Consider the following 14,597-nt stretch of genomic DNA (forward strand, 5'->3'; position numbering starts at 1 on the left):
GGGGGCGCCGCGGTGCGCGCCGCGCCGCGCCGCTCCTGGGCTGCGGGGGCGAGCGACGGCGGCGAATGCGTGCTGAGAGCGTCTTGAGGCTTTCGCTGCGGCGAGGACGGGGGTTGAGAAAAGGTATTTTCTTGCCGTCGTTTAGGCTTGCGTCTTGCACAAGTCTGGCTTCGTTTCAGAAGCTCAGCTTTATTTTCGCACATTTTTTTTTCTCTGCATCTCAAWAAAAGAGACGAAGACTTACTTAAAGGTCACAGACGCCACCCCGAGACTCACAAATACGCGTGCCRTACTGTAAAACATGTATTTTAACGGACTCTTTGAATGGGAACTAATTGCAGTTAATATTTTTTGGTGTCCTGCCGTACATATACAAATCTAATGCTAGAAAGCGGTTGGCATACTTGCCATTTATTCTGCTTTAAATCTGTAATGCAGGAGCAGTAGAGCCATTTGTGGCTGAGAGGAAATTGGGCAACTTGCATTTTAACATGTAGCCTTTGGAAAGCTGCTGCTGGATGGGTCAGGCAGCGGCAAGGTGTTAGTTCAGGCTAGAGGAGCATCACGCTTTTGCTTGTGTGCTCTAAATGCTCGTGTTGACCTGGGTGAGCAGATCGAGTTTGTTATTCTAGGAGAAAACTGAAATAACCCAGGGGAAGGGGGRAAAAAAAAAAGGAAGGGTAGCTGAGGGGGTGGAACTGGGTGGCGAGGAGAGGACTGTCCGTCAGAGGGTCRGGGGGCCTCTTGCGTATACTATTCCCTTTATCTTTCTGTACTCTGAGAAACTGCTGAAGAGCCCCTACCCAGGATTTCAAGYAGACAGTGTCGCTCCAGTTAATCCTGAGGGCTTGCTCGGAAGCCTCACTTCTGAGGAGGAGGGGAACTTTTTTATTGACGAGCTTCACTTCGTTTGGCAACAAAAAGGCAGAGCTTGTTTTAAGGTTTGTGTCTGCGTTACTGAACACAATGCTGTTCAGTATAAGAGGCCACTAGAGCTTCTAAGAAAAGTTCTGCTTGTGAGGGACTGTTTCCTTGCCAAAATATTTTTATTTATCTGCTTCCAGAGAAGGTWGGGGAGCCCATATCCTGTGTCTTTAAATGCTGCCATAGTTCTAATTTGGGTGAAGAATCCCATATAAAAATGAAACCCATCTCTTGCTCATGAAGGGTTTGCACAAAACTGTTACTAAATTAGTGTATTAGGTACATGCACAGACTTATAAGAGAATGTATTGATTGCCAAGGAAAGAAAGTACCAAGGCTTAGGAAATTCTGCAGTTAAAGTTGCTTTTAAGCTTTTCTTTTTTATTATTATTATTTTTTAATTTTTTTAAAGAAAAATACAGTAGGTGATGCTGTGTGGGAATCCAGCCTCATTCATTGCATTAGGGAAGCTGATCCTCTGTTAATAAGCAGCTATTCATTTTCTTTCCCACTGTTCAGCAGCTGTAAGCCGCATATTGTGTGGTATTTAAATCCTGCTCTGAAGATAGAGTGTTTTCATTTCTCATATATTTTTCTGGAGAGCACTTTAACTAGTATGTATTGCCTTAAAAATAATAATATGGTTTTGGACAATTTGAAGCTCTTCTGAATCTTGGGTTAAATGTCTGCTTAATATTCTCCTCCTCTTCTTCCATGACAGACACAAAACTAGTATCAGAAAGGTGCAGGTAATGCTGTGGTGAATGTACATTTCGCATAGGAGTCCAGCATACTGCCTTGTAGGATTAGGGTTTGGGGTCCCTCCCCGCCTGTCACATTGAAAAATCATCCAGTGTATGGAGTTCAGCATTTGTTGGATCAGGGTCTTGACCCTGAGTGCCTTACTGTCTTGGAAAACGTGAGGATTTTGTGTGAGGTTGAGCAGCTTCAGAAACATTGAAAAAGGCTCGGCAGAGGAGTACTCCGTACTGTATTATAGATTCTCATGCATCTCACACTGTCCAGCTGACTGCTGTGCGAGTCCCCTCTTGTGATTTGTAAAAACCTCTCTGTGGTGATTCTTGGTTACAACAAAAGTGATATTAAGAAAATATGTAATGTGTTGTTTTTCATGTAGTTTAGCAGTTGGAAATGAAAGCAGGCCAGTACCATATAAACCTCCTCCTCTTCATGGAGTGCGTTTTGGAAAACAGTGCTCTTAGCAGATGTTTGGCTATTGACATAAATTCAGTATGGCCTGTTTGTTAGGTAAACTTAACTTATTTTGTTTGTAGAGAACCATCATAAAACAGCTAAGTGAGAAATACCACATAATCTTTCATTCAAATAGAAGTTAAGTAATGTTTTGGTTATTCTGAAAATATGAAGATTGTACAGTCTTTGGGGCAAGAACTTCATTTTGTTGCTACACATAGTTCGATAGTCGTCTTCTGGGATTCCTTAGAGGATACTGATTTGTGTATAAAATAGGAATAAAGACCTAAACTCAAAATAAATAAACTTTAGATTCTGAAGTTGATATTCAAAATGATTTGAAGCAGGTTTGGTTTTGTTTGCAACTTTTTCTTAAAAATATTTAACTTAGAGTGCTTGTTTTTGAAATGTGTTGTTTTTGTATCTTGTTCTAAACAGTTATCAAACTTTTAGAATATGTTATTATGTAATGCTTTTTTATTTCAAACCTCATTGAAGAAAATAAAATAATTGATCACTCTAGTTTCAAAATATGTTTGCRGCAGTGCAGCACAGTAAAATCATTTGTTGAATGTGTTGTGCTGAGTTACTGTGGTATGAAATGCTTAGTAAAAGAATTAACAGTTCTGCATGCATCAAGCCTAATGAAATCGTTTTGCACGACTTTGTGCATTGTAATTGAACTGCAGTATTCCTGGATCCCTTTTGTGTTCCCAGTAGCGCTTCAGTTCCCCTGCCTGCCCTCCCCTTGCCTCTGCGGTGCTCCTGGTGCCCCCTCCGCTGGTCGGCACAGTGAGGCAGGAGGCAGCTGTGACTGAAGAGTCCAGAATTAGGCAGGAGCTGATCAGTGAGCCTACTAGCCCTGCCGCTCTGCAGGACTCAAAATAGCTCGCTGTCGTTCAGCCGTTGGTGGCTCAAACAAATGACTGTAGAGACTGGTGTGACTTCCTGGCCGCTTGCTGTACAGGACTGTCTGAGCGTCTGTCACTGAAATTGCTGCCTTTTTCCTGCATTATCGAGAGTTCAGAAGTTACTGGGGGAGATGAGACTAGAACTAGCTGTGTGATTTCATAARCTTTGTTTCCTTAAACTTTGTTTCAGGTTTAGAAATAAATCTGTCCTTTTTTGTCGTTAAGGTAACCCTCCAGTTGTGAGCTTCAAGCATACGAGGATATAACAGTGGCCTCCAACTATAGATTTAGGAGATGAATGGCTGAATTTGAGAGGAAAAGGGAGCAGAGGAAGAGAAAGTGGGTCTAGTTGTACATCTGTTAGCTGGGCAAGATGGTGGAAGAGGGAGACACTTAGCTGTGGTTTCTTTCTAAATGCCCTGGAGCAGGTGGTTTTCTTCTGCAGTGGGACTGGCGAGCGTTGTAGCTGCCAGGGTAGCACACTGCAGATGCCTTCCTGCTGCATTTGCAGCGAGCTCCTGAAGCGAGACTGTGAAACCTTACTGCAAAATCTTCCACCATATGAGCAGTGGTCATGTGTTGCCCTTCATGCAAGTGCCCTTTTCTGCTGTTGCTCAATGAGATTGAATGATGTCTCCTAACCCTTTGTATGTGTTGTCCTTGGCTGGGCTTGTCCAGGAGGAAAAGGGTCAAAGCCCAACCCACAATGGATTATTTTGATTAAAAAAAAAAAAGAAAAAAGAAAAAAGAAAACAAAAAGAAAACCCATTGGATGAAATATATATTATCCTCAAATTAACATCAAAGTAACTTTTATGAGGTGGATTGGCATCTATTGAACTATTTGGTGTTCGCTAATAGGACAGCTTTAATTAGGAATACTCGGTGTTGTAAAGCTGCAGTTGTGCGGAGTACCGGCTCTTGCAGATTCGGAGACTGGTGGTGTGTAGGCAGGAGCGCTGAGGCAAGCCCCATTTCGTCCTTGTGCAGAGAATTGTGGAAGAATTTTTCAAGACTGGGACATAAAGTTCTAGGTTTAGCTGGCAGAATTTGAGATGTTGTCTCCTGATTCAGGTTTCCCGATGCAATCTTCCTTGCTTCCCGGCATTGCAGCTTTGAGGTAGATAGAGCAAGCCGAAGGAGGAGTGAGAATTGTGTGGAAGAATGCTCTTTCTGGGGGAGAAAAAGCTGGTACTAGAAACATAGACCTAAAAATGGTGAAAATACAGCAAAATCTTTTGAAAACAGGAGTCTCAGCAGCGTTACTTTTCCTCCTTCAGTTGCTGTTGGCCTTATTTGAAGTAACTGAGTGGGTCTGGTGGGCAGAAGGTACATGTGTTTTGCAGACCCATCCTTTCTGGGAGGTTGCTTTGCGGAATTGATTCTGTTCAACCCAGCTTGTCTCTGGGAGGTGACAGAGGTTGGGCCGTGCTAACTTAGTCCACTTGTCTTTAAAGAATTCACGAATCACCATTTTGTGTGAGCACTCTTGCAGTTCTCATCCTCGATCCCAGAAAGCATTGCATTTTACTTTGGACTCATACAATACAATGCACGTTGTTTATATAAATATATACACACTTTTCAAAAGCAAGTATCTGAACTAGTGTTACTGTGTATCGCTCAAGCCAGTGACCTTCTGTTGTAGTAGTGTAGTCTCCTTCAGGAAAATAATTTTCCTTGTGCTGAAAGGAGGTGGAGGTGTTCAGCCTTCAGAATTTGGAGAAACATTTTCCTAGGTCATTAGCATAAGAAAAAAATAAGCAGTCTCCGTTTTTTGCAAACCTGCCCACCTGCTTTACGCTTTGGGAAGTGATGCGTTAGGTCTTTAGTCTGATTAGCGCCGTTTTGTACGGTTTCTGTCATCAGCTGGTTAAGTGTTGTCTCAGATGCATCATCTTTGAAAGCTCAGATAATTATCAGTACAAATGCGATCTTTGACTTGTTGGAACTGCTGTTCAACTTCCTTGCAAGCGTTGCAATGTTGGTTACTTTGTCAATATTTTGAAAGGTTTTTAAATGGAAGCTGAGACAGGACAAGTAAGATCTGCCTGTGCATTTAAGCTGTCGTACCCTTTGTAGCTCCACCCTGCGCTTTGGAGAGGCACCTACTCAGAACTGCCAGAAGTTTAATGTGTAGTTGAAGGATTTTCCTCCCCTCCTGTATTTTCTGATGAAGAGTTGCTTTTAGATTAATTTGTTTAATCAAGTATTGTAAACATCTGCGAGGCGTTTTTTTAACAGGAATATACTTAAAAACATTGTGCAGGTACAGACTTTAGAATGCATTGCTGAACTGATGTTGTAGGAAGAGGGAAGGGCAGTAATGTTTACCTGAAAGACCACGTAGCAACTCATATTGAAATAGATTCTGTGAAATATTCAGTAAAGATTTTTATACCGAGTGGTGCGTTATTGTCCATAAAGCCTGCTCATTGATGTAATAAGACTGAAATACCAGATTTTGCTAAGTTTCAAGCTTTGCTTTTGTTATTTGTAACAAAAATCTAAGTTGTGTTGCTCATGTTCTATTCAAACTCGTTACTTATCATTTGAATTAAAAATTGTGCTTGAAAGCATGGGATTGATTTGACATTTAGAACACAAACACAATATTGATTTTGAAATTGGTTTTTGTCTGAAAAATTCTTTTTGTAGTATCTGAACAAAATGAAACAAAACCGAGACCTTGGATGAGCGAGAAACGTTTAACCTACACTGTTTCTTTTTGTGCATTTACTTCCACTGTTTCTCTGCACAATCACTTAATTTCCCTTGGTGTGCATCTTTCTAAGAGCAATAGAAAGATGAAATTTCTCTATAGTTGCTAAAATTTTCTAAAATGAATTCAAGCAGAGTTAGTTTCACACCATGTTAGCTATTGGTATCCTGCTTGTTTCAGCAGGCTACATTTTTAGACTTGATACAGAGGCACTTTGTAGTGCCTGCCGTAGTTTGTAGCATTTGCATGCTCCGTGTTGGCATTTATTACAAAACCTCTGCTTGTATAGTTGTCACATCTGTTTGTGTTAGGTGGATTCTTAGCAGACTCTGGTTTAAAATAATTTTACTTTGAGTTAGCAGTCTGTAAGGTTTGGACCAACAAACAGTTGATGAACTCTAAAGCTTAGGCTCTAGTTTTAGTTGAGCTCTCTAGATTTGTATGATGGAAATACATTTGCAGCTACAACCTAAAATATAATACAAGGTGCATGAACCATCAGAAGTGCAAGGATACTTAGCTGCTTGGTAACATTTTTAATAAGGTAAATCCTGTTGAAGAAAATCTAAATAAAGCAGGGATTCCTTGAAGCAGAATTTGTGTAAGTAGGGGTGAATACATATTAGTCAGATGCGCTCACATCGAATGTTTGCTGACATGAAAAAGCTATTGTAGCCTGTTCTGGGTTGTAAGACAGAGGCTTTTGCATTTTACCTGGCCTGTGTATTCATTATTTTCTTAAAATTATTTGACTGCTGATCATTACAGTCTCTGTTCTGAGTATCTTACTGAAAGGTTTTCAGGTTTTTGGTTGAACAAACCTCTGTCCTTTTAACAGAAATGCCACGCATCTTGTTATTTGAAGGGTAATGTAATTAGAAAAGTTCCAGTTCTGCACCATTGTTACGATAGCCTACATAGTTGTTGCATTAGTAAATGTTTTTGGGTAAGCTGAATAAAGTTTATGAACTTAGTTGTGTCATTCTTGGCAATAATAGGATTGAATAATAAGGAATTCACGCATTATGTTGTAAATAAAGTAGGTGTATCTTTTAAGAATATGTTAGAAACATTTTTTATCCCAAGTGTTTAAAGTACACTACCTTTAGAAATACTCAAAAATTCTCTCTCTAAAGCTGTGTTTAAATGAAGTCTGAATACTTTCTGGAAAGTTTATTTTAATGGAACATCCTAAATTTGCTGTGGGTAAAAAACATGGCTAGCAAAAAATCATGACTAGCCTTTGAGCTGTGGTATACAAGAAATTATACTCTAATCTAATTGACCCTTCAGGCTTTCAATTCTGTGAATCCATCTTTTCTTAACATGATCTATAATTAAGATTAGAGAAGTTCAAACTTGTCACTTTTTTCTGTTTCTTGTTGAAAAGTATGTGTTTTTTTGTTATTTTTTAAAGAAGTTAAAAAAGAAATTTCCTATTTCTTTGCACTGAAGAAGTTTGTCTTTCATCTGACAGACTATATTACAACATCAGTTTTGTTAGTTGTAGCAGTGAAAAAAAATGGAAAATCAGTTGAGGATTTTAGATTTTTGAGGAGTTCAGATTATTTTTTGTTTTGTGATATCTTTATTTTTGTTAGCTTATTTCATTGACCAGTAAAAGTTTTAGATAAATATATTGCATTTTAACATTTCTCCACTCCTTATGATGTGAAAATACARATAGGTGAGATTCAGCAAAATCACAGGAGAGCAACTTGTCTAGCCATATTCCTCAGCTTATGTACCATTTGAGCAGTGAAAATTTTGAAAAATAATAATTGGTCAGATCATCCATTTGCTTTATAACTTCTCTCCCATATGATTTATAACTTCGCTGCTTAATCCCTCCTTCTAAGCCTTCTTCCCAGACAAGTTCTTTCCAAATTAAGTTCACGGAGGAGGTTTTTATCATCCTGAACTGGAATTTCTCTCTCACAGCAGTTCTTCTGATAAAACCATCTCTCTGAACAATACGCTTATTTTCTTGGTTTCTTACTTGAAGTGATGTGACAGTTAATAGTATTTCTCAGAGATGTATCAGATACTTAGTGGTGGGACAAGGAACCTGAATAGCTTGGTGTGCTTCTGTAAATGGTTGTGAGCTGATAACTCTGCTTGTACAGTTTCAGAAAAGATGTTCGTGTAAAAGCTTCCCAGAGTCATGCTGTCAGTCATACTACACTGATGCTGTTGATTTTGGACTAGCAATTAAACAAAGCCTGCAAATATTTTGTAAAACTAATCCAGATTTGTGGAATGTTAATTATTTTCATCCCTAAATGCCGTTTTCTCCTCATATTCGGTGATCTGTTTGTGGTTTTCCTACTCTCAGATTTGGCAATCATAATATCCCTGTGCATGCCATGTTACTGAGTGCTGCTTCACCACAAAGAGGAAATCGTTTCAGTTCCTTACGTGCTGTTCCTTGGAGTAGAAGTACCTTGTTTCAGTGCTCAGTGGCTGCTTCAGGTATTGAGAGAGAGGGATAACAGCCTTAAACTGTTTTAGCAATTTTGTTAATGTCACTTAATACCATCCTATTTTTGCACTTCTAGCTTTATACTGAGGTGGAGCTACAGTTTGATATATATATATATATATATATATATATATCAATCAGACTTGGAGTTCATATTTGTATATCTGCTTGGATATAAATATTCTTTGTACGGACAAACCCAAAGGAATGAGGGAGATGAAAATTCCTCAGTATCCTGAATGGCAAGGAGATGAATTAGGATAATAATAGAAAGAAAAGATTAATTACAGTGGTGCAATTTCACTTGGTTGCTCTTATACTCAGGAGGTTTTAACTCTGAAGGGATGGCTGGCTACAGCGTTGTAGCATGTTTGTGGAGATTGTCATGCACCTCGGCTTGCCAGCAAGTCCACGAGAGCTTTCAGAGTTGGCAGCTCCTGCCTCTTCAGCAGGACTGTGGCCAGTTAAATCCATATCTGGTTATTTTAACTTTGCTCGAAATTGATTAGAATGTGGAAAAAACCCTTACCTTGTTCAGTGTRGTGGCAAGCAGCCACTGGCAATTAGCTTTTCTCTTATAAATCTCGATTTTGTGAAATGAGGAAGCACTGAGTCCCCTTATCTGTAAATTGCTGTTTGTGTGTTGTTGTGTAGAGGTGGCAGAACATGGCTCAGCCCCACAACAGGAGGAGGAGAGATACCTTAAATGTAATACTTTTGAGCACTTCTATGTGAAGTCCAGTAGTGATTAAATTTTATGTTTTTCTCAAGTAGATTTGAAAAGGTCAAATAATTTTCATTAGTTTCCTTATCTCTTCATTTTTAAAGAGCTGTTTTCAAGGTCTTTGGTTCTACAGCACATGACATTTTTTTTTCCTACTGTGAAGAAGTTGCAGCAAAACTGAAGGGCAAGTTTAGAGTTGGCAGATAATTTTTTCTGGGGCTTCACGTGTTGCTGACTTTCTATGTRCTCTTCTTAACACCATCGACATTGTAATTTTGCCAGCTGATGAACAGTGACTCAAGGRTATAAATTTACTATCATCTTTCCCWTTAATCCTCTTTATTTTTTGGTGTTACATAATGTCTCTTTTATGGATTATGCTCATAGAAGATAACAAGTATGAAAATATCTTCTTTTGTAATGGATCATCTACAGGGYAAAATTAGGAAAGAATTACAATAACTTCAGGAACAAATTGTAGATTATATTTCATGACACTGGAATTAAGCCCTGTTGTTCATAACAGAAAAAAACCCAACAGTCCGTCATAATTGTGAAATTAATATGGAAAATATGTGTTAGAAACTAAGATAGTGCTGTATGTCAGCTTCACAGGCAGAAGGAAATACTGGTAGAGAGATGTGATATGTTAATGTGTCATCAGTTGGACTGCGAGCTTTAGAGATGGTTAGGAGCTGTTATTTAAAGTCACTATGCTCAGTGCAGTTAACAGGTACAATTAATTCCAACTGTTTTGCTTTCTGAAAGCATCGAGCTGCCCTGCTGGTCTCGGCCCAAATACCGAAGCCATTTGCTCCCTTCCTGCCATCTTTTGTTGGTTTCGTGGTAGCCAAACGTGATTTTGCAGCTGGCTGCTGCTGTCGCACCCTCTCCGGCCTACCTCTGGCTCCCATCTGCCCCGCTGTATGGGCCCCGGTGGTTGTCAGACCCCTGCTTATCCATATTTACCTACTTAACACAGCAAAAGACAAACAGGCTGGTAACCTGGGGATAAAACTGCTGCACAGCTCAAGAGGGATCCAGGGCGTGCTGGCAAGGGGCAGGGCAGGAACCTGCCGCTGGTTGCAGAAATGAGGATGGTACTGCAGCGGCTCATATTTAGAGCTGTTCATGCCTCTGTAGACCTTCAGAGAGGGTGCTGTGGTCCTGGTTACAAACTGATGAGGGGAGAGAGGGAAAGATGATTGTAGCATTAATTTGGGGTGTGAATTGCTGGAGTGATTGGAGAGTTTTTCGCTTCTTTGTTGAGAGCTGGACATATTTGGGACATGTGAAATTTCATTGTGTCCTGGTGTGATAAGGATTTTGAAAGACCAGACAGAAGATTTGGGGTCTATTCTGACCTCGGATACTGCTTATTCTCACACGCAGTTTTGCTTGACCATCTGTGTGTTTTTCATTTCCTTCATCAGCTGTGTTTCTGCTGCATAGCGCTCAGAGTGAAGCACAACAGCATTTGTTGTTACGAACGTGTTAGGGCAGATTGCTAAGTAAACGGTATGTCTTGGGAAGCTGGCAAGCTGTGTGTGCCAGACAAAAGACAACACACAGTTTGAACTGTCACTRTGATTTGGCAAGGGTAGCAGATCAGAGGATTTCTGCAACTTGTGTTATTGCAAGTAGAGCAGTATTAAGGAATCCTCCTGTAAAACGCTTTTCTCCCTGGCTAGCCTGTCTTTATGGGCTGCTTTTGCCTGGGTACTACTTAAGCAAGTCATAGCTGTTCCCTGGGGACTTCATTCATGTYGTTCCCCTGAGGGCAGTAAGCAAAAGTTGCACAACACAAGTTGATCTTTCTTTTCTGTTCTTTTGAACAGAGAAGTCATGATAGCAGAGGAAGCAAATGTCTTACCTGCTCGGACAGTGTAATAATGTGTGAGCATTCTGCTTTAAACTATTACCGTATTCTGGATATTGAATTYAGTAAGGCTATGTGTTAACCTTTTTATGTCAAATAAACTCAGTGGCTGAAAGCTAAGACTGTTTCCAGGGATGATGATTGAAAAGCTGTGTGTACAGATGAAAATAATGAAGTGCTAAGTATCACTAGCCCAGCATGTGGCTAGGGTTGCAAATTAAAACAGTTAAATTTTGTTGTAATGACATCTTAAATTTTGTACTTTTGCTATAAGAACAAGAAGCTACAGCTATATTTTGCCTCCCCCTGGAAGGAGCTGCAAGTATTTTGAAAGGCAAAATCTTTACTGAGTCTTACTTTTCTTTTTGTTCCTATCTCTGTAGCATCTCAACCTTTAATTTAGTGACTGTATTAGGAGTGCCCCACAGCAGAGTGGTCCTGATTGGGATTAACTGGATACAGTTTCAGGAGAGTTTAAAATGCCGGCACAGACTGGCAGTGATGATGAAAGAAGTAGATACTGGAAGTCTCTACCTTACCTTACATTATCCCATCCCTCTGTCAGAGAAGGCRTTGGTACATTTGTACAATAAAATAAGTGGAGGTTTGCTCTAGGTTAAAACTGGTTAAAACAATTATTTTTATCTCAGGTCCGTGGTCTGGTTTACCATGTGGCTGCAGAAGTGCTTACTCCAGTACCAGGAAGGGTGTGAGAAGAAGCCAAAAGTGAGAGGCAGACAAGGCTTGCTTTTGTTCAGGGCTGCACTGATTTTAAGTGCTGTGAAGTGTTTATTGAGCTATGGCCTTGCTTGTGAAGGCGTGGGGTATTTTATGTTCTGAAACATCTGCAGTGCGATGAAGTGCTCCAATCCAGTGTTTTTACCAAGGCAAATGAATAGCATAGAAGTGAAGGTGGACTGCGTGCTTGTCAACTTGTTAGGAGAATGAACTCTGACAGATGAGCAGATTCCCTCCTGAAGAACATAGTTCTGTGGATTTTGGTAGAAACAGCATTACAGTTTTTCTTCTTTGTGGCCTTAATTCTTCTGTGCTTATTCTTCATGGAGATTTTCTTGTGTTTGTGCAAACTTTCTTGTCCCCACTGAGAGGGGTAAAAGGAGGTGCAGTGTCTTTTTGTGTAAAGAGTAGGGAAATACAGTGCACAGCAGCTAAAGAGAAGAGGGGGGATTATAGTAGTGTATCGAATCAGAAAAGGTTGCACATTTAAAGCTGAAATAAATGATTTAAAGGATTTTTTTTTGCTTAAATAACATTAAATAATAACGTTATTACGTTAAATAATAACGTAAATAAATAACGTTTTTTGCTTAAATAACGTTAATAGGTCTACTTTTGCCATCACTTGGCTAAGAAAGATTTAATTACTTCCTGTATGTGGTCAAGAACTTATAGCTTATATATGTAAAATTTCCTCAGGAAACCCACTGGTTAAATTGACTSTCTTCCAGAGGCCATGCCACGTGTTAAAATTGAGACTAGTGTTTTGATATGCATCAACTATGCTTTATAGACTGTATCTTAAACTGTCTGAAGTTTGTTTTATCATTCTTCTTTGAATAAGGATTCTCTGGTCTTCCAGTTTCATTTTTAACATGTTTGGGTAGTGAGAACAAGATTAGCAGTCATTAACAGCAGCCAGTCTCAGGGGGAAAAAAGTTCTGATTGATTATCTTTTATGGTTGAAGTCAATCTCTTTTGTAGGTATTAATAGAACATTTAGCCTCCACTCCTGCCTGTGCATATCCTCTCATTATATTAAGTTTCACATTTTCTTCTAATCGAGTGCCTTCTGATGTGTTTGTGTTGGTTCTAGTTCTGTATTTTGTTGATGTAAAGAACTTGGGTATGAGAAAATATTTTAAATCATCTGCATGATTACATCAGACAGCCATGTGCCATAGCCCAGGGGTCATATGTAATCTGTCAGGATAATTCATCCAGGCTGCGTTTGGAGGCTCCTCCAGAGCAGATGAATGGTTCTCCTGACAACAGCAGTCTGCCTTCCTCTACCAGCTTCTTAAGAGGCGCCAATGTTTCTGGCACRCTGCTCTGGTGAGGATCTGCGTTTCTGTGTTTGCTGTGACCATGGTCCCTGGGACACACTAAGTGCARCACACGTGCAGACTGTGCAGTGAGCATCAGGTGTGATGTGTATGTGTAAAATAGWTCTAATGCTTCTGAGAAGCAGCTGGTCTATTGTGCAAGTACCGTAGGTCTGTTGTGTGATGGAGAAGGCTGAAAGAAAGCAAGGGACCCATTCAGCTCTGTACTGATGGCTGATAAAAGATGCTGTCATCCCATTTAAGAGAAACTGATTTAGGACTTTAGACATCAGTCTCTGTGTGTGATCTCAGATATTCCACTTAAATGCTCACAGTTTAACAGAAGCAAAAGATCCTGTGGTACTTAATGACTTCCAAATGAGTAAAGTAGATAATGCTGCTATACGCATGGCTAAAGTGCAAAGAACACTGATGTTTTCTCTTTTTCTTGGAGAAATCGCTGAGTGTTGCAGATGTGTCTCTGGGGACAATTGGTGATGTTTATACAACTTTGGCAGAAATGATGAAGCACCATTTATACAGAGAGGCTCAAGAATTATCCTTTCAGAATCAATATAATAAAATGAGGTTTCATTGTTCTGCAGGTTTCACTGGAAGTAAGTTTTAGAACTTTTCAGATAGCTCCTGAATGCTGATGCTGTCCTTGGCAGGCGTATATTGCATGCCAGACACGCAATGGTAATCTTTAAATTCTTTGGGCATGAAGTGTCTGACAGTTCTGCTATCACTAACCTAAATGAAACACATAGCAAAAAAAAAAAAAGATCTAAAATATCTGGCCAGAATGAGCTACTTTTAAAACTGACTTCATGGTACAGTGATCTTAGATGATGCTTTAGATGCAGGTCAGGGGCATTTGTTTTCCTTCACAACATGATTTGTGAGCCACTTCTCTAGTGAAGATAGATCTCTAGTGTAGTAGAGGAGTATTTTGGCCCGCTTGTTTTCAAGAAAACCTACAACAAAAGGGATATTAGAGATTTGTGTTTCCAGGAAATTGTCATACATGTTAGAAAGTTTTTATTTCTAGCTCCTGGAAGCAAAACTGAATGTTCCAAGCTATGAGGGGAAGTTTGGTATTTCTTAGCAACCTGTCTTTAAGACAAGCATCTTGACATCTTTTTAAAACTCAAAATATTTTATTTACATTTTAAGGCCTAAAAATATAAGGTTTTTTTTATTTGTTTGTTTTTGTATGGGAGYGTTGCAGTTGTTCTGCTTTTCTCATAAAAGATGTGTTTCATGTGTAGCATGCAAATGCAACACTGGTGGTGTTCCATGTTTCTGAGACAGCTAAATAGCAAACCAGTGAAGAGAATGGTTTAACTGAGTGCTAGGCATGTTCCTTGCTGCTTTTAAGTGGAGAAATTGCAGTCTAGGTATAGTTTGAGTCAAAGAAGAGACCAGCGCTCTCCTCTGTCTTTGACTTACAGCAACATATGGTGAAGAAGCRAAAATGTAGAGAAGACTCAAAGACACGGAATTATGTGCATTACTGGTATTCCTGGTTGTAAGACATAGTGTTTCTGTGTGKTTTCTAGATTGCAATGATAGTCCCATTGAAACAGGAAATAATTACCTGCCAGGTAAGCATCATGTAAACATTTTACCTGCTYAATGAATTTTCCTTGTAATAAACTCAGGACAACATATGTC

At 39.5% G+C, this 14,597-nt stretch overlaps 1 protein-coding gene across 1 annotated transcript in view; it reads left to right on the plus strand.

Moving 5' to 3' along the window:
- Positions 1 to 14,597, plus strand: part of DCBLD2 (discoidin, CUB and LCCL domain containing 2) — a 62,867-nt gene that overhangs the window by 16,079 nt on the left and 32,191 nt on the right. The window contains exons 2-3 of the mRNA XM_085301478.1: positions 13,375 to 13,537; positions 14,483 to 14,527. Of these exons, the coding sequence (XP_085157604.1) occupies positions 13,375 to 13,537; positions 14,483 to 14,527 (208 nt within the window). The remainder of the gene's footprint in view (positions 1 to 13,374; positions 13,538 to 14,482; positions 14,528 to 14,597) is intronic.

The sequence above is a fragment of the Rhea americana genome, unplaced genomic scaffold (genome assembly GCF_003343005.1).
Source record: "Rhea americana isolate MKP2758 unplaced genomic scaffold, rheAme1 scaffold_177, whole genome shotgun sequence".
In the NCBI taxonomy this organism is placed as follows: domain Eukaryota; kingdom Metazoa; phylum Chordata; class Aves; order Rheiformes; family Rheidae; genus Rhea; species Rhea americana.